This window comes from Lacerta agilis, chromosome 5 (assembly GCF_009819535.1).
Source record: "Lacerta agilis isolate rLacAgi1 chromosome 5, rLacAgi1.pri, whole genome shotgun sequence".
NCBI lineage: Eukaryota > Metazoa > Chordata > Lepidosauria > Squamata > Lacertidae > Lacerta > Lacerta agilis.
In genome coordinates this window covers 82,266,910-82,287,726 of record NC_046316.1, presented here as the reverse complement: position 1 = coordinate 82,287,726, position 20,817 = coordinate 82,266,910, and the positions used below count along the sequence as shown (strand labels likewise).

The 20,817-nt window shown below is 43.3% G+C and overlaps 1 protein-coding gene across 1 annotated transcript in view; it reads right to left on the bottom strand.

The window, feature by feature from the left end:
• Window positions 1–7,662: 7,662 nt before the first annotated feature.
• Window positions 7,663–20,817, bottom strand: part of FNDC3B (fibronectin type III domain containing 3B) — a 255,448-nt gene continuing 242,293 nt past the window's right edge. The window contains exons 25-26 of the mRNA XM_033150663.1: window positions 20,055–20,182; window positions 7,663–8,164 (exon numbers count right to left, since the gene is read on the bottom strand). Of these exons, the coding sequence (XP_033006554.1) occupies window positions 7,853–8,164; window positions 20,055–20,182 (440 nt within the window). The 3' untranslated portion in view covers window positions 7,663–7,852. The remainder of the gene's footprint in view (window positions 8,165–20,054; window positions 20,183–20,817) is intronic.

The following is a 20,817-nucleotide window of genomic DNA, read 5'->3' as shown; positions in this document are numbered from 1 at the left end:
CCCCTTCCTCTGAAAAAGATGCAACTTTTCTACCTCCCCCCCCCCCGCTCAAGTGATGCATATTCTTTCCCTTTCTCCCATCCTTCAGAGAAGATGGAGGGATCTAACCACTTTCAGTAAACTGGCTGCAGAAAATCCTACTGGAACTCCTATAGGGGGAGAATTGATTTGGAATGGGCTTGGAGAGCCAGTGTGGTGTAGTGGTTAAGAGTGGTAGACTCGTAATCTGGTGAACAGGGTTCGCGTCTCCGCTCCTCCACATGCAGCTGCTGGGTGACCTTGGGTTAGTCACACTTCTCTGAAGTCTCTCAGCCCCACTCACCTCACAGAGTGTTTGTTGTGGGGGAGGAAGGGAAAAGGAGAACGTTAGCCGCTTTGAGACTCCTTAGGGTAGTGAAAAGCGGGATATCAAATCCAAACTCTTCTTCTTCTTCTTCTTCTTCTTCTTCTTCTTCTTCTTCTTCTTCTTCTTCTTCTTCTTCTTCTTCGTGTGTGTGTGTGTGTAAATTAACAGAAGAGGAACTTATTTGGGATGTGGTGCAAATTTACCAAATACCTGGCTGGGTGGTTAATGGGAAATGCATTCATTGAAGGGGGATTTGGATGGGAAATTAATTGACTCGCCTTTGAAGAAATGGGCGTTCTGCCGCTGTAGCAAAATGTAGGTAGGACCACAGGAGCAATTTGTGAAGCTGGGATCGAAGGGCACGTGGCTGTCGCGCCCTGTTCATGCCGTCCTCCCTGAGTCACTCTGCAAGGCTGGCTGGTGCAGCGGGCTCCGTTCCCCCAGCATAACATTAGCTACCATCCGTACCATCCGTGAATAATGTCAGTCATTTTCACTTGACAAATTGTTTTTCATATGGCTCGTCCCTGCAACCCCTGAGTCCTTTGGCTCTTCCCTATGACCTGTTTATGGCACGTTCATCCTGATTTGCTTATGGGGAGGTTAGACCACGTCTGGTCTTAACTGAGTTCTGGTGTGTTTGCAGGGTAGTTAACCCGATTTGCTTATGGTCTGTTTATACATCTTTCTGGTAATCATCCGTTCACCCCACACTTTTCGCCACATTTCCCCATCAATTTCCTAACTACAAGTAAAAAAAAAAAAGGTGGACAAGTTTTTTAATTGCGTAAATCTAAATTTCTGGTCTGCACCTGAATTCCTTCCCACAAAACAAGGACAGTCTGGAGGAAACCTTGTAATTGCAGTGCACAGCATCCGAGACACTTCGGCTGTCTCCACATTTTGCAGCTAAAGTTCCTACCTTTACCATCGTTCTCCTTGCTGCCAATTTCAGCAAGGTTGCAGGGCTTAATGAGCCAGAGAGAACTTCCCTTCACACTGTGGAGACTTCCATTACTCACTGCAAAGCCTATCAGCCAGGCTGAGGCTGCCCGTGCCTCTTCAGCACAATGCAGGAGCCTGGACTAGAATCGTAGAATCATAGAGTTGGAAGAGACCACAAGGGCCATCTAGTCCAACCCCCTGCCAAACAGGAAACACCACCAAAGCATTTCTGACAGATGGCTGTCAAGCCTCTGCTTAAAGACCTCCAAAGAAAGAGACTCCACCACACTCCTTGGCTGCATATTCCACTGTTGAACAGCTCTTACTGTCAGGAATGTTTAGGTGGAATCTTCTTTCTTGTAGTTTGAATCCATTGCTCCGTGTCCGCTTCTCTGGAGCAGCAGAAAAAACCTTTCTCCCTCCTCTATATGACATCCTTTTATATATTTGAACATGGCTATCATATCACCCCTTAACATTGTCTTCTCCAGGCTAAACATACCCAGCTCCCTAAGTCGTTCCTCATAAGACATCGTTTCCAGGCCTTTGACTTTGGTTACCCTCCTCTAGACACGTTCCAGCTTGTCAGTATCCTTCTTGAACTGTGGTGCCCAGAACTGGACACAGTATTCCAGGTGAGGTCTGACCAGAGCGGAATACAATGGTACTATTACTTCCCTTGATCTAGATGCTATATTCCTATTGATGCAGCCCAGAATTGCATTGGCTTTTTTAGCTGCTGCATCACACTGTTGACTCATGTCAAGTTTATGGTCTACCAAGACTCCTAGATCCTTTTCGCATGTACTGCTCTCAAGCCAGGTGTCACCCATCCTGTATTTGTGCCTTTCATTTTTTTTTGCCCAAGTGTAGTACTTTACATTTCTCCCTGTTAAATTTCACCTTGTTTGCTTTGGCCCAGTTCTCTAATCTGTTAAGGTCATTTTGAAGTGTGATCCTGTCCTCTGGGGTATTAGCCACCCCTCCCAATTTGGTGTCATCTGCAAACTTGATCAGGATGCCCTCAAGTCCATCATCCAAGTCATTGATAAAGATGTTGAATAAGACTGGGCCCAAGACAGAACCCTGTGGCACTGCCCTGTGGACTAAATCAGACCACTCTGGGGGAACAACCTTAGGCACGAGCTGGCATAAAGCAAGCTGGGGTCAGTTGAGCCAACGTAGATTCAGAAGCATATTCAGGCTCCCTTGTGGTCTTGGCAAGGAGCTACATTGGGGCCACCCCCATCCTTTGAGCAGGGGAGCAGCAGCCCTGGGAGCACGTGGATGGGCTGATGAGCTCCTAGCCCACTCTGAGCCAGAGTGGAGAGGCACAATTTTTGTGACCTGCTCCCAGGCCTGTACCCTTGGTGGAGGCCAGTGGCATAGCATGGATTGCAAGCACCCGGGGCCACACAGAGAGGTGGGAGGGAAACAGACGGAGTATGCATGTACGTTCAACTGCCTAACAGTGTCCGCGTCACCCAGGAGACTGCAGCCCAGCAACAGAAGAGCACAGCTGTGTTGAGGCAGCACTGGGTGTTGAAATTTTGCCCACGCTAACAATTTCCTGCCTGGGGCAACCACCCCGGTGGCCCCCCATGCTACGCCACTGAACCTAGCCAATCTCTAGGTAGGCCCCTGCATAGAGTTACACCAGATACAACACTAAATGGTTCAAGGTCACCCAAATGCAGCTCTGTGAATGACATGTGTCCTCAGAACCTGCTTCTTGAAGGTGAAAGTGATGTTCAAACTGCTAACCGGCTTTGATCCTGAAAACAAGACATTTGTTTAGACGGCCTTGATTGCTCATAAGCATTCACCCCCCCATTGTTTTCTTGTGAAAACTACCTCCCAGGGAGCCAGGCATGAGGTCGACAGGATGGAGGGAAGTACAATCCATTCCGTTTCTTATCTTTGCAGTCAATTTCCACATTGTTGCCTGCTCTATATTGACATAAAGAATGCAATGTAGGGTCTACAGCAGCCCCCTACTGTCTTTCGCGACACATGGGAGGAGATTGGAATCAACACTCTGTTGAATCTGTAGAAGACGTTAAGGACTGAAGGCGGAAAGCTTTAAACACCTTGACACTTACGCAATGGAAGGAAAGGAGATGGATCAAGTTCTCCACTGAGGAAAATGAACAGGACTGGCCTCCAAGGCTGCTGCTGACCACAGCCCCATAGACCTGGCCCTCCTCTTTGCCACTGCAACCTACTTATAAGGCTATCGGTGACTACCAGCCCCAGAAAAAGGAATCTTGCTATCAATAAAGAATTAAAACATTTATTGGGCATAAATATATTACATATACACTACCGATACAGATACATACATAGCGTAATATTTGCAAAAATCTATACATTAAAATCGATATGGCAGTTTTAATACAATGCATATGAAATAGTTAAATTTACAATACAAGAAAACTTATGATTATTTCTCTCAAGAGTTGAAAAGCTTGGAATGTATATGTCCTATTAGTGAGGTAAAAAAAAAAAAAAAAAAAAACCCCCAAAAGAAAAACCAACCCTTTTATTATTTATTTTTCAATTTAAAGAATTGTGCAAGGATAATGTTCGGAAACATTCAATTTAGGGCACTTTTTCCCATGGTAACAGTGAATACTGATTTACTGTTGCTGACGAAAACAGGATTAGAAAACTACAACATTTCAAGTTCATAAAGGACAAAGGCAGATAATATAAAAATGTTTCTTTTCCTCTTAAATAGTTTCTTAAAATACTTTCCCCACTTTGCATTTTTTTATTTTAATTTTTTTTTTACAATTTCTTTAAAGTCTACAGGATTGGGAATGGGGAGCTTGCCTGTACACAGCTGAGACTGATTTGGGCCAGGATAGATGTACAAGTATAAGGAAATATAACAAAGCCATCAGCAGAAACAAGTCTGCTGTTTACAGAGGCAGAATCAGGAATGATTTGGATTTGCAACACTTTTATTCTACGTCTGCATCAGAGAGGTTAGTTCTAGTCAATCCCTATGGCATAAATGGCAGTGTTTGCAAAGAGAGCCATACATGTCCATCCCACGATATTTCATGGATCATGGCAGTGTGTGTGGAAGGGGAGAGGGCTAAGGAAGAGGCATTTGATTTTCGAAACTACAATAAAAATACGTAACAAATTACTTTAAATACTTTCTCGATAATAAAGTGTTACAGACTTCCCTCCTCGTCACATTTATTCAACCTTATGTAAAACTACAATTCCATATCTTTTATTTTTAAACACTCAAAATGTATAAATCTCAATTTCTAGAGCGCCTTTACAAAGTTTACAGTAGTTTATTTCCCACTCAGTTTTAAAGGTGTTGGGAGATTTTTGCTATAGTGAACCAGATTATTTTTTTTTGTGGGGGGGGGGGTGAGGGTGGAGGAGGAAGAAAGGGACCTCTACAAAATTGTGGCATTCCCAATCATCAGCTTTCAAAACCAGCTGGCCCCACTCCAGAGAAAAGTTAGCTACAGCGAAGCCCAAGGGCGATACATTGCTTAGACATTAGAAGCCATGGGAGCCCAACATCCCAGGACTCATTTCTCCCGTAAAGTTCAATGAAATTTATGCACAACTAACTTTTTCCTAGAAGGGGCACTTCCCCCTCCCCTTAAACAGACAAAATTTCACCAAAACAACATGTCCGGAACTTGTATTTGTGGTCACCCAAATTTCATACAAGAAACAAATTTAAATTAAAACACACACATATAAACACCACTAGGAACATTTGACTTTGGCCAAAGGAAGTGAGGAAGAGAAAGAGGCAAGTTAAGCTCAATACCATTAGTTTTCTAGGCAAATTTATAAACTAACGATAGTCAATAACAAGATACAGAACCTTTGTACTAGTTTGCTACATCTAGAGAGGCACAAAGAATAATTCGTCAAACCTTAGAATATCCTTCCAAGAGATGGTCATGTTTTTCGTTTCACTTTAGTTCTGGCTACATGTAAACTTTTCGGTCGGTGATCAAGCGTATAATTCGACAAGCTCAGATACTAGGCAAAACCCCACAGATAATTCGGTTTCAAAGCCTTTGCACAGAAAGATGCTCGGCTTATCAGGCCCCGTATCGGAGGGGAGGGGTCCATTCTTTTTGGCAATTAATATACTAAGACACTCCCATTTTTTTTTCCAAAAATGCACAAGTAAAAATGTAAGAAGGTTAATAATCCTAGGAATGCTGATGTGGGTAAACCTACACTTATATAAAACAAAAAAACTGACAATAAAATAAAATAAAATTGAAAATATAACATGCTACAAAGGAAGGGGGCGGGGAAAATTTAGTACATAAGTACACTTTTTATTTATTTTATTTTTTTACAATAAATAATAAGATTGCACTGTAATTGGCATTTAAAGTACTGTATGCAGTATATAGTATAAATAAACCTAGATCAAAAATAATGTTGGTTCCCCCATTACTTTGGTTATGGGAATATATGCTACTACAGGGACACTGCGTCGTAGCTAACATAGAAGGCAGACGAGCCAAGCCAAACCAAAGACAGCAAAAATATACAAAATGATTACTTTTGTGTGTGTGTTTTTTTTCTCTTTTAAAAAAGCAGGGATATACAAAGTGTTGGAACTTCTCCGACAGCTGCCCTGCCAGGCCAGAAGTCGCGAGGCAGGCACCTGCCCTGCGCAAGCGCTGCAGAAATGCAACTCGAGTCCGTTGCGACTTGGGGCTGCGGTACAAGGGGAAGTTCCTGGCCCTGTGGCTGCTGCGCCCTTTTGGAATCCACTCGCCCTTCCTGCCTATCAATATCCCTGAGGCACTTGGACAACATTGATATTGTGTGTAAATAAGCCAATGATTCGTGTGTGTGTGTGTGTGTATATATATATATATATATATACACATAATATACAGTATATATACACATACAGTATACACACACACACACATGATTTTGATGGACTGGATAAACATGCCCATCTGGGCCAGCGATGTAAAGACAATGTTCTGAAAGGAAGAAAAGAAAAAAACAACAACCCTGATGTTGGCTCTTGCAATGGGTCACATTTGCTGTGGGAAGAGCGCAAGCTTAAGGCTGGACAGAGATGTTACGGGATGCACACTGAAGTTAGCGGCCACCCTGCCTTCTCTTCTTCCATTTCTCCCTACTTACTGCAACTTGGGTGTTGCAGTATGCGTGCCCCGGAACACTGCCCAGGAAGCAGCAGCCTCGAGAAGTTGAGTGGGGCTAGAGGACACTTTGCAATGCACCTAAGTCACACCCCGCGTTTCGTCGCGGCAGGCGCTTCCTGGGAGAGGAGCAGGGCGTGGCGCTTTCTTTGGGGCGCTCTGCAACGCCCCGCATTCAAATTATGCCTCCGAGGAGGAGGAGGACTCATTCCCAGGTTTCCCCAACACAGATGGGCGTCTCTCCCCCCCCCCTTAAGTGGCTGACTGAACAATTACTTAACGTCAAAAAGGTAATAATACTTAATATAAATAGCAAAGGCAGCAAGCTCTCTCTCGCCAGTTCTAAACATATAAATCAAGGTGAATATATCTAGTGATTGGATTAAGAGTATATACAAAGGCAAACAAGTTAAAAGCAGCTTTATTTTTTCTTTTTTTAAAAAAAGACCAGCTGGACATGGGAGTAACTATTGCACAATGCCCTCTTAAAATTACTGCTATAAAATAAAGTAAGAAATGGTAGGGACTGTAATGCTCTGTCACTTATAAAGCTATCTGGTTATCGGATCTGTTATGCAGGCAGCTCATAGTGCGCAAACAACTGGAATAAAGAGATTATTATTTTTTAAAATGAACTTCATGTTGCAGGATAAATTATTTGGATTGAAATGTGCTAAATATATAGTTGATAATGTAGCGGAGTTAAAAAAAAAATTAAAACCACGTAGAAAGAAAGAAAAAAAAGAGGAAGGGGTGAGGGAAGGAAGAGAGAAATGTAGTGGATATCATTGTATGCAAAGTTGATTAATCATGGTTTTTGTCCAACACTGTGTATCGCCGAATGCCACATTCTAACCGCAATGCTATACTTGGTGATTAAGGCTTGTAGATGCGGAAGAGCTGAAAGCGGTTATTCTAATGTAATAAAACTTGCAACTTAAAAGACTGAAATGATGTTAGCAAAAATAACAAAAACAAAAAACAACCCCAAGAAAGTGAAGGCAAATTGGTTACATTTCTGAATCCATTGAAAGCAAAGTAACAAATACAGAATAGATTATTTTTAAAAAATAAAAATAAAAAAGGCAAAAACAGGCTACTTGCTTTTGGTATCTGCCCTGGATATTTCTGACCACTTCCTAGTCTTCTGAGTTTCGAAAAGGAACACCCAAACTCCCCAATATTTCCTAAATAGGGCTTATCCCTATGCCCACCCCATCCCACATTAATCCAGGAAAAATGTATAAAATGTATTGGAAAACACCACTGGGAAAAAAAAGAGAAGGAGAAAATAAAATAAAAATAAGAGGAATATCTGAATAAAACATGTGGATAATGCGTAGCATTAGTTAAAATGATACCTTTGTAATGGGACTCTTTACTTCATAAACAAATACTGTAGTATAAAGGCAAATAAGATGGAGACGCTGGCGAAGCCGAGGACTAGGAGGGCGGCAAACTGTTCATCCGAAGGCATCATACTTTTCGTCTTTGCGTCATCTATCCTTCCCATTTCCCCGGTGAGCATCAGCTCCCTCCGCTGGAGCAGAAAGGCAACAGATGGGCTGAAAGGTCCGTTAAGTTCTTGTGAGGTATCCAAGCACCGGCGGCAAACACACACACGGAACCGGTAGTCTGTGTTCGTCTGAAGGCCTGAGATTTGGAACGTCGTCTCGTCTCCCTTGTACACCTTTGGAGAACAAACGACAAAAAGAAAAAGATTGCTCTCAGGGGTCAAGTCCAGACACACACACACACACTTAACGGCTGGTAGACAGGTATCTCGGAAACTTTCGATTCCCAAATACTGGGGGGCTAAATGCTGTGAAACTGGAGACAAGGAAGGACGACTGGTCTCTGCTGGAAACGGGAAAGAATACTGTGTAGAAAGCCGCACAACCTATCCATCTACTATTTGTTTATAAAATGTCTGCTTTACTTCCTCGCAGAGGCTCCGCAGCAGCAACCCATGTGCATGCCGAAAAACACGTGTGCGCACAGGAATTATTCTTAAAAAAACTGCCGGCACGGCTGAGGTCCAATCGTGTGGGAGTCAGCCATTTTATCACCGCCGGAAACAGGAAGCCTCAATTTTAATGTTTTTTCATTATGACTGTAAGATGCCCAGACAACTTCGCTGTTGTGAGGCATACGAACAAGCAAACTGTATAAAGTCGCACCCTGCATTTTATCAACTGCATATTACAGGGGATGGAGGCAAAACTGGGCACAGGGTAGCTGTATCATGGAGTATCATGCCAGGGCTTGTACACATTTCATCTCGGGCATGTACAAGATATATATGTCCCAAAAGGCTTCTAGCAGTAAAAGCAATGTTTGGGGACAATCCCTTGTTATTAATACAAGTTGCTATTCAGTCATTTATCTTACACGCAGCGACCAACAATCAGACCTGACTTTCTGCAGGGGTAGTGGAAAACCCCTTATACAAAAGACAGGGCATTTATTACAGTGATTCAACAGATGGGATATGAGTTGTCAGATGGAAGGGTGATTGTCCTCCTGTGATGGTGATCATGCATTGGCAGAGCTTGGAACAAAATCTCTGTGCGTTCATGTGCAATGCTGCAATGAGAGCCAGCCACAAGTTATACCAGACAGCATGACCTATGGGGGACTCAAAGCAAGGAAGGTTACCGTAAATAATTCCCCCAACCCCAGGTCCCATTCACTGCAGTGTTTATTTGTCAGATAATGTTGCAATGAAATGATCAGTAATCTGCATGTGCAAACCACACATAATTGCCGTAATTACAAAACAGGGAGTAAATGTGCACTTGACACACACAATACATGATCATAGCAGGCATTATTCATTTTTAAGATAGCAATTGATGAATTACTCCTTCCACCCAAAGAGCTGCAAGTGAGTAGAGTTGCCCTCCTACGTACACAAGACAGGTAGGAAAACAATGTGAAAAAGTTTCTCTCGGGTGCATTTACTGATATCATTATTAAGATTGCTACTGAGATTTCACCAATTCAGGCTAATAAAACACAAGGAAGCTATGACTCAGTGAGTATGAATCACTAAGTGGGAGAAAATATGAATCTGCATAAATGCCTGGCACGGGGTATTCAGATTTAGGTGGCACAAAAAGCCAATAGGGATTTTGCAACAACCTTTGTAAATAACAAACCACTTTTCAACAATTTAGGGAGCAAGTAGTCAATATTTTAAATTTTAACAGTGGAGTGCTATGATGTGTCACCTGTTGCTTAAGCCCTGGATTTAAAAGCTACAGTCTCTTTCAACGCCGCAGAGATTCAGGTTTGCTTCAGTGTACAGAGCTCTCTCTGCTGAACAGGAGATGCAACAGAAAGTTGTGGCATGGAGTTCTGGTTCCAAGCTGCTAGGTGCATGCCAATATTATAAGTATATTGAATCTGGCTTGGTAGCAAACAGGCAGCCAGTGATGTTTTTTGAACAAAGGTGTTCCCGGCAGGCTGTATCACACAATAGCTGTGCCACTGAGTTCTGCACCAGCCACAACTTCCACGACAGCCCCAGCTTTGAGGTCATCTGTGAATGGATCACTATGGCCAGAGTCTCTGAGCCCTGGGAGAGGAGATTGTAGCCACTGTTCTTCTCCAGTTGTTCTGTTCAAGCACGGGCTTGTGGTTTCTGGGCTCTCTCAGACAAACCTTTATAACTCATGGCTAGCCTAGAGAAAGTTAAAACCACGAGCCCAGGTTTGGAAAACCAGTGAAACCAGCGTAGCTCAGAACAATCAGGGAAGAGCAAAGAGACTGTGATCTCCTCTGCCCTCCTCTTTGGGGGTTGTTGCTCCTCAGGGCAACACTAACTTGGGGTGTTCATTTCATATTGCCCATGCTTTGATATTCAGCCAACCCTTGTGATCTGCGCTCCACGATGGATCGATCGTGGGGGATTTCTGTTGTGCTGACCAGCACAATCGCCATATTGTTTATTATGCTAGACCATTTCGGACTATTCCTCAAGACCCCCTGTCCTCCACTCCTGTTTCGTTGGAGCTTTGGTAACAGAAAAGGTCACCTGTTGTCACGAATGACTCTCTTGCTTGGTTTTTGACTTCCATGTCGGCTGACAGGGGAAAAGGCATAGCTGAGAATGGCTACTAGGCACAGGAAAAGTACAGCACCAAGTTTGTATTCTTCATTCGGTCTGTTTACGTCTGAAATCCCGCCTGCCAATTGTACTGCCACACGCCCTCATTGTCGCACGCTAAAAGCATGAACATCAGGCAATTACGGCAACAAAACAAACCTTGCAGAGTCATCTGCATGCATGGGGAAGTGCCAAAAGCCCATTCACTTCTACACAAATTTGCCAAGAGAGCTCCCCACCCCTCTACAACCACCAGGGGGGCTTGTTTCCTTTAAAGCTAGTCCTCTTTGTTTTTGTGCCGCAGGTAAGTGCAAAGTGAGAAAGAGGCAGGTTACCGCCCTTCCTTCCCCTCACCCATGTTCTATTGCTTTGTGTCATCTCAGGACAACTGCTTTGCAAGTAGCTTGCAATCATTTGGAAAAGCAAACAGGGATAATTTGCTTTGCTCACTCTTCCCCCCCCCCCTTTCAATGGACCCTATGTCTGTATTATGCAACAAGTTTGCCATGATTGTGCCTGAAATTATATAAAATCAAATCCCCATGGAATCCAGAACAGCACAACTATGGGGGAGGGCTGCAGCTGTGTGTCAGAACACCTGTTTTTCTTTTTCTTTTTTTTTAAACAGAATTTATTGACATTTTCATAATATAACACAAACCCAACCCCACACCTACAAATACCAAAACAAATACAAATACACATAATGTCAGGATTCTTCTTCTTATCTATATACCTTACAAAAAAAAAAAATTCCTAGTTCTGAATCTTGACGCTTGACTTCCCCCGCCTATACACCTTCGGTTTTAAATCAATGTACTATTTCCTTAACAACTTTTCTCTATAAAAAATTTAACTTTACTTAAAAAGAAAAAACACAATTGTCTTAATCTTTGCATTATGACCTAAATCTTAACCAAGTATTCTTATAGCTAAACTTATTTCTTCTATCCTTTATCATGCTGCTTTTAACTTAAAATTCAATATCTCCTTACTTATTTAAAATAAACTTGTAATTAACAGACTTCACACTCCGATTTCGGATACCATGGCAGACCATTCAGATTATACATTTATTACTTCAACCCACTCCCCTTCTGTCCATTGTCTTTTTCTGTCTTTCACCAGAACCGGATCTCCAATTATCTTCTTCTGGATGTCCACAGATCCAGGCTGCATTCACAACAAACCTTGCATCGAGCTTCAGGATATTCATCCCCTCCATTCTGGGTTTCTCCGTTTCTTTGTGCCATACTTCTTCTTCTTGTAGAAATCTTAATTCTATGTCCCTTGCCTCCGAGCTGCCACCTCGGAGTCTGGATATTGTAAATTTTCCCGTTCCAGGGCTGCCACCCCCAGAAACCGGCCCCCCTTCCATTCGGAGTTGCCCAGCCATCTCAGACCATCCTTCAAACACCTCTCCCAGCTCTTTGCAAAAGTTTGTTTCCATTGTGTAGAACTTTTGAAAAGCCTCTTCTGTGGAAAATAAGTTCTTTCCATTTACAATTCCACTCAAGACTTGTAGTTTTCGATTAAGCAGTTCCAGTTGAAAGACAGTGAGCATTTCCTCATCCTCCATATCAAAGTTCAGTATCAGCGCAAGCGCAAAATCCAGCATCTTGGGGGGAAGGGTGGGTATCAAGTTTCAGTTCCTGTCTCTTCCTTCCTTTGTTTCAGTTTTTCCCCACGAAAGTCCAAGTCGCCGCCATTTCTCCGATGCCGGAGTATAAAGACCAAAACTTCAAATGGAGATATTTTTTCCCCAGTTAACCCCCGGAGGGAAATCTCAACAGTCTCAGTTTTCAATTTCCAGATACTTTCTGTCAATTAGTGTAGCAGCAGTCACTTAAAGAGTTAATTCCTTTCATCTGCCGAAGGGAGGGAGGCGGGCTGCCTTTCTTCTTTCCCCCAGATCGTTCCAAAGATACAAAGAGTCAATCAATTACTCACCGCCTCTGGGTTCTTTTCACTCACTAAAGACAGGTAGAACTTAGACGCTCATCACAGGCTTTGTCGCCGCATTTACATCCCGGTTGGGGCATGTCCCCTATAGCCCGGCTCCGTCGCCCCTTCACCCCCACTCCCCCTTTACAGGGGGAGCGGGGGAAGGGTTCGGAGCCACAACGGGCACAGCCGGGGAGCCCAGGGAGCGGGATGCTCTTCCCGCACCCCAACCGGAGCCCCGCTTTGCGGTAGCGGGGCTCCTAACCCCCGGGATGGACTGGGTGCTTCGCAGCCGAAGCAACCCACGACCACCCGCAATGGCGTCAGCCGCCGGAAGTCCAGAACACCTGTTTTTCATGCACAGGGTCCACGACTCAACCCTGGCATCTCCAGTTAGCACAGGGACAGACTTATGGCTTAAACCCTGGAGCGACACTACCAGCCAGAGCAGACAATACTGAGCTGGATGGACCAATGGTCTGAAAGAAAGCAGCCTTAAAGACTAGAAGCATGCTCTCTCTCTCTCTCTCTCTCCACACACACAAGATACCTAGCTCTTCATTCTGCACAAGCCCTGTGCTTGCATGGTGTGACTACCAACATCTTAATACAGCCCCCCCCCCCAGTCCTAATTTCCACTGCAGAGAAGTGTTGCACGACTTATTAACTTAACGCCTTTGCATATCAGCGGCGCTGTATAAAACTAATTGCTCTCATTTCTGACTTCTCCTCGAAGCAGCCAAACAAAGCAGAGGGAGAGATGTTTGCGTTAAAGAGGCCAAAAAACACATGACCACCAGCAGCAGAAGATCAGAGCTGGGATCAATACTGGCCGTCACTCCTGGCGAAAGAATACACGTGGAGCCTACACTAAGGCAAAAAATAACACTCATAAAAACTAGAAAAGGGACACTTATATAACAAAATGGTTCTTGAAGAGGAAGTGCTATTACCTCGCTCAGAGTTGCAGTTGATTGCCAGACAAACACCTATTCAAGAGAGAGATACGTAACTAACAACTGCAGCTCTGATCAATATCCTAAGACTGAATATCTTTATCGATGGGCAAGAGCAAGCTGATACCGTAAGCAAGATATGCACATTCCCTCTGCCAAATTCAGATCTACTTTTTTTGACAAATAATGCCACTCGTGACATTCCTTGAGGTATTTTGTAGCAAAACAGACATGGGAACCTCGTGGTTCTTTTAACGACCGACAAATTAATTACGGCATGAGCGACAGGAAGCAAGAGCTGGTGTCGTGAGCTTCATGCAATCGGCCTTGGGAATGCTGTAACAGTTCAGTGATGTTAATTTTTATTGTGGTATTACTTCACATTTACGGAGCTGCTGCTGTTTTTATATCCACGTTGCGAAGGCTAACAGCTAAAAAAAAACCCAGCGATAAATGAGCTCGACTGTTCTGAAAACAAGACTGGGTGGTGGTGAAAGCAGGGAATAGATGCACCTCAGTCTTCGGTACATCAAAGCTAAATACGATCCCTCGGTCGCAGCTTCTGCTTAAATAAGTAATTAAAAAAAGAGGATGTGGCTGCACACTTCCTATTTATTACAAATAAATTTTAGCACATGCTCCGCTTTCTTACAGCTTGGCCTTGCGGTTGCCTTTACGCTGCGCAGTTGCTCTGGGGGGCAGTCAAAAGTTTCGGCCACTTTAACTGGGAACAAGCGTTTTCACTGTTTGCGTCTATTTTGCAGGAAGGCCTTTTTGCCTCTCCTCCTCCATTCACACAAACTCGAGAAGCGTCGCTCTGAGCACGGTGGCAAGTGTGCAAAGATGCAAGTAACAGTCATTGAGGCGAAATCACCAGGCCTGCCACCCACCCCCGGGTTGTAAGCAGCGACACGTTCTGCCAATTTACCCAGAGAGAGCCTTGGCTGTAAACAGGTTCCCACAAAAAAGCAGCAGCAAATGGAGAGCGCAAACGGAAAGCCTTTCCAGTGCTTGTATGATAAATGTATGGCTTCTACCCGTTTGGCGATGTGCTGCCCAAACGTCTTCTCTCGACATTACCTCCCGATTGAGGGAATATTACATTTCCTAGTGTTAAAAGGCACTATTATTTTGTGCATGGCTACCTCCTCCTCCTCCTCTTTCTTGAGAGCACATACATTGCTATGAATATTTCCTTCTGCTACTGCCAACTTAGGGTGAAATGTGAAAAATCCTGAAGGATCCATACCCATGGACCGTGCATTTGTAATGCTCCTTGTGTGTGCACGCAGAGGCGTAGGAAGGTCAGGTAGTACCCGGTGCGGAAAATTTCTTGTCACCCCCCCCCATTGATTCCCCCCCCTGCAAAAATGGTTTTACGTTATTTCATATTTTCTTACAAAGGAATAATAACAAGTAATAATAATAACAAACTTTTTATTTATATCTTGCCCTCCCCAGCCGAAGTCGGGCTCAGGGTGGCTAACATCAGATACATAACATTGGTATAAAATCAAACAATAAATTACCTCCTAAAAATCTCAAAATCAAATTAAAGTCTAATTAGATGGCTTTCCACAGGGTTAAGGTTGGGAACAGTAAGTGCTTCACTGAACTGAAATATCAGCCTTCACGACATAGGAAAACAGCCAAGTAAACAGCTATTTTGGTGGAGGAGGGTCAAAATATTAACTGATATGCATGAAATTTCATACATAGCTATATAATCCCTAGTACAGCAAGGTAAGACCTTTGGAGCAGGTATTAAAAAAAATTTATGAACCGCCCTAGTAGGGCAGTAATTGTTCCTTGATAATTTGTCATCCCCTCCATTATGGAACGTGGGGCAGTCCGCCCCCCCTTGCTACGCCCCTGTGTGCACGTTCTCTTGCCCTTGGACACCTTGCTGAATTTTCTTACTCTTTCTGGAAAACAATTGTGTTGTTTTCCACCAGAACAGCCTTGCTATTTTTCAATATAACACAAGTTTCTAAGATTGCACTTTTTTGGGAGCTTGCCTATGGTGAAAGGCAGTATGTCAAGGTTCTTGAGGCAATATACAAAGCCTTGAATAACTTGGGTCCAGGATACCCTAAGGACCCCATGAGTCCTTATATCCCACCCCCTCCTTCTACTGACCCACCTACATTTTGTGAAATGCCTATGGAATCCCTGCCTAGGCAGCATAGTATGGGCTGGTTTTCAAACACCCCTAAAAACCTATTTTTAACCTGATTTTTTAAACTACTCCTTCAATGCTTTGTATTTAACCTGCTGCTCTCTTTCGTGTCTCAATTTTCACCTGCTAATTTAGTATCTGTAGTGCTTTAAACTTCTGCTGGGGGTTATACCATGTGAGGCTTTTGTGTTTTAGCAAATATTGTGCTTTTCACGTTGTGTTTGGATGAATTTTATCATTTTAGCTATTTTGTGAGCTGCCTTGGGAGGGCGTGTTCCAAGATAGAAATGAATGCTGGGTAACTTTCTGTCTGTAAGCAGTTATGGCAGGAAAATGCCCCTTTTTATAGGACTATGTTCTGTTTTAATTGCTTTGAAAGGCATCACTTTTGGCAGGCCGCTCATTCCAACGCAGTACAGGCTTGCACAACAGCAGAGGCTGCCTACCGCTTTAGACCAGTGCACCTATTTGAAATTTTGAGAAAATGCTGTGGGCGCCGGTCACAATATGGCTGCCATGGGGCTTAGGTATGAACAAAAAATGGCTGCCACACCTGAAAGAGCAGAAAAGAGACAGGAACACAAAATGGTAGGCCTATGTGTGTTATGTTTCCTTTTGAGTACCCGGATTCAGACCAGGAGTAAGGGGGCAACCGTTTCAGTGCTGGATGCTTGCCAAACTGTCTTGAGTCATATAGGCCTAATGAAGAGATATTGGAAGAATAATGATAAAGGGGCTAAAAATAAATATGAAAATAAGTCTTTATGTTAAAGGGTTGTGAGAATCCAGGAAGCAAAATGTAATTCTAGCATGTTTGGGAAAAAAACTGGGGGGGGGGGGCACTGCTTATGTATAAGAGATCCACTTACACTGACAATATTTCTTTTCTTTTTCAATGTCTGAAAGTGGTGTAAACATTTCGCAGCTTTATTGCTCCAGCATGGGTGTTCTCCTTAGGAATTACATAATCTTAAAAATATACTTATATAGTTTAATAAATAAATAAATAAATAAATTATTTTAAAGAAGGCTAACAGCAGGATGGCTGTATTCCAATAAAGTAGGGGCTAACAGCAGGATGGCTGTATTCCAATGATGATGATGATAATAATACGTAAGATGCGTATTTTAGAAACTTGCTTTACAGAATAGCAATGTACAATGCCATCAGCCCAGAGGACTGCACACATAATGTCTGCAATTCAGGCTTGAGGGACCCAGCTAGCCTGCATATATTATTTGCAGCTCTCCCATTTGCATATCGTTGGTGTGAACCTGCTGGAGGCTAGGCCCACAGCTGGTGATCATGCTGTGCTACTTCTGAGAAGACGTTTGTATAATTTCCAGGGGGATATTAGGAGAGGCAGCTTGAAGGCGGTCATCAGTGAAATTGAACCTTAGAAAGAGTCAATGGAAATGTTCCCCTTCTTTCCACCAACCCTACAGTGTCATTGCAACTGTTTTTCAAATAGTTTTGACCAGTGCTATTTTTCTAGAAAAAGAGGTGCCGAAACTCACCATGAACGCTTCCCTCTTTCTCTTAAAATGGCAATGGAACCCACCTGAGAGGTGCCGGAACTGAATTCCGATGAGTTTCCCCTGAAAAAAGCCCTTGTTTTCATTTTCCTGAGTGTGCAGGGATTCAGATGTTCCTTGTGCTCTCCCCCTTTGGCTTTTTTGTTACTTTCCCCTTGTATGTTTTACAGACTCTTCCCCTCTTTCCTTGCCCCTTTTCTATTAACTGCTCACAAATAGCACTGGGAAGGGCTTGCCTTTGACTCTCATTTTGAGAAATCTGTAATACTAGGAAAAAGGCTAGGCATATATTCAAATACGGTACACTGAAATGCCAGTTGAATCTCAGTTCTTTTGATAGTGTTACAAGCTTGGGGGATCAGGAAAATGCTGTGGATGTAATGTGTCTTGATTTCTGTAAGGCTTTTGATGAAGTCCCCCATGATATTTTTTTGGGGAAGCTGATAAAATGTGTGCTGGATGAGGTAACTGTTAGGTGGATTTGTAGCTGGAACCCAAAGGGTGCTCACTAATAGTTCCTCATCTTCCAGGGAAAAAGTCACAAGCGGGGTGTTGGAGGGTTTTGTCCTGGGTCCGTTGTTGTTCAACATCTTTGTAAATAAAAAAATTCCTTCCAGTAGCACCTTAGAGACCAACTAAGTTTGTTCTTGGTATGAGCTTTCGTGTGTATGCACACTTCTTCAGATACACTGAAACAGAAGTCACCAGACCCTTATATATAGTGAGAGGGTGGGGAAGGGTATTACTCAGAAGGGTGGTGGGAATGGGTGATTGGCTGATAGGTGAGGTAAACCTGTTGATGACTGTTAACGACTGCAATTGGTCTTACAGGAAAATGCAAGGGGTGAGATGACTAAAAATAGCTTTGTCATGTATAATCAGATAAAAATCCAACGTCTCTATTCAGACCAGGTCTCTCCATGGTTTTAAGTTTCGTAATAAGTTGCAATTCAGCAACTTCTCTTTCCAGTTTATTTCTGAAATTCCTTTGTAATAAGACAGCTACTTTGAGATCTTGTATAGAATGTCCTGGGAGATTAAAGTGTTCGCCTACTGGGTTCTCTGTCTTGCGATTCCTGATGTCAGATTTGTGTCCATTTATCCTTTGGCGTAGAGATTGTTTAAGATTGGGTGGCTGTCTGTAGATCTCTGATGATGTGTTGTACTGTTTTAACCTGGGAGCTGTATGTGATTACTAGTGGTGTTCTGTTATTTTCTTTGTTGGGTCTGTCTTGAAGCAAGTTCTCTCTGGGTATCAGTCTGGCTCTGTTGATCTGTTGTTTAACTTCATCAGGTGGATATTTTAGTTCTAAAAAGGTTTGCTGTAGATCTCTTAGGTGAGTCTCTGTCTGTAGAGTTGGAACAGATGCGGCTGTAACGTAGGGCCTGGCTATATACAATGGATTGTTTGGTATGTTAGGGATGGTAGCTAGAAGCATGTAGATATGTTTGTCGATCAGTTGGTTTACGGTATAAGGTATTGTCCATGTGTCCATCCTGTATTTTTATAGTAGTGTCCCAAAAATGTATTTCTTGCATAGATTGGTTCATTGTTAGGTTGATGGTGGGGTGAAAGTCATTGAATGTCTGGTGGAAAGTGTCCAGGGTCTGTTGAACCATGTGTCCAGATAATAAAAATATTGTCAATGTATCGCAGCTACAAGAGAGGTTTGAGTGGGTAGGAGTTTAGGAAACGTTGTTCTAAATCTGCCATGAAGATGTTGGCATACTGTGGGGCCATGCAGGTGCCAACACAGCTACCTACCTGTAACTGGATCTTTGTAAATGACTTGGATGAAGGAACTAAGGGGATGCTCATCCCATTTTCAGTTGACACCAAATTGGAAGGGGTAGTCAATGCCACAGAAGACAGAACCGGGATTCAAGATGAACTTAATAGATTGAAGAACTGGGCCCAAACTCACAAAATGAAATTCAATAGAGAGAAATGTAAGGTTCTACACCAGGGGTCAGCAACCTTTTTCAGCAGGGGGCCGGTTCACTGTCCCTCAGACCATGTGGTGGGCCGGACTATATTTTGAAAAAAAATGAACGAATTCCTATGCCCCACAAATAACCCAGAGATGCATTTTAAATAAAAGCACACATTCTACTCATGTAAAAACACCAGGCAGGCCCCACAAATAACCCAGAGATGCATTTTAAATAAAAGGACACATTCTACTCATGTAAAAACACGCTGATTCCTGGACCATCCGTGGGCCGGAATGAGAAGGCGAATGGGCTGTATCTGGCCCCTGGGCCTTAGGTTGCCTACCCCTGTTCTACACTGAAGCAGGAAAAAGCAGCTACACAAATATAAGATAGGGGATTAATATCCTCATTCACGGACAGGGTATAATGAATAAAGGTAAAAGGTAAAGGACCTCTGGACGGTTAAGTCCAGTCAAAGGCAACTATGGGGTGCGGCGCTCATCTCGCTTTCAGACAGCTTTCCGGGTCATATGGCCAGCATGACTAAACCACTTCTGGCGCAACGGAACACCGTGACAGAAACCAGAGCGCAAGGAAACGCTGTTTACCTTCCCGCCGCACCAGCACCTATTTATCTACTTGTACTGGCGTGCTTTCGAACTGCTAGGTTGGCAGGAACTGAGACACAGCAACAGGAGCTCACCCTGTCTTGGGGATTTGAACCGCCAACCTTCTGATCGGCAAGCCCAAGAGGCCACTAGCTTTTCTATTCTGAACATGACTTAACCTTTTTAAAAGATCACCCAATACTCCTACACAAGCCAAAGAATTTATAATAATATATGATCTATAAAAGAAACATAAGGAAATCCAGGCTTGCCATATTGACTTTTGGGTAAAAATGCCCTTTCCCCCTTACCTGTTTGTACTCAGACTCTCTTCCAACCAGGACCTGCAGAATGTAGCTGATAGGATCTCCCTTCATGGGGGGTACAGCTTCCCAAGCGATTTCACAGGCGTTTCCTTCCAGCTGTCTCACTCGAGGGGCTAAAGGCAAGAGATTATAATAATTTTCTTCCTTTTCAAGTTTTTAACACACACCCCAAATATTGTTGTCGTTCAGTCGTGTCCGACTCTTCGTGACAAATATAGTAAATACAATTAATTCATTCCTCCCACCCATCCGACGTAAAGTAAGTGAGAATAGAACAGAGATGGTCTGGTGAAACAGACAACCAATGGATCGGAACACAGAATGTATTTGCAGTGTTTCTTTCAATTTACTGTAACCCATGCATACCCAATCCAAATCCAAAATATTTTCTTATTAGAAAAGTAGAAAACGAATGGAGGAGATATATATAGAGAGAGAGAGAAAAGAGAGAGCCATGTGGAAGAATGTGGCTTTCCTTGTTGAAGAAACCAGATATGGTTAAGCTGGGGTTGCCATCATAGCTGTCAACTTTTCCCTTTTCTTGCAAGGAATCCTATTTGGAATGAGAGAATTTCCCTTTAAAAAAGGGAAAAGTTGACAGCTATGGTTGCCATACGCCCGTAATTTCCCGGACATATCCGGAATACTGCATTCGTCAGCAGCGTCTGGGTGGAAATTGGCCAAATGTCCGGAAAAATCCGGACGTATGACAGCCCATGTCAGCACCCTGTTCTCAGAGTGGCCAGCC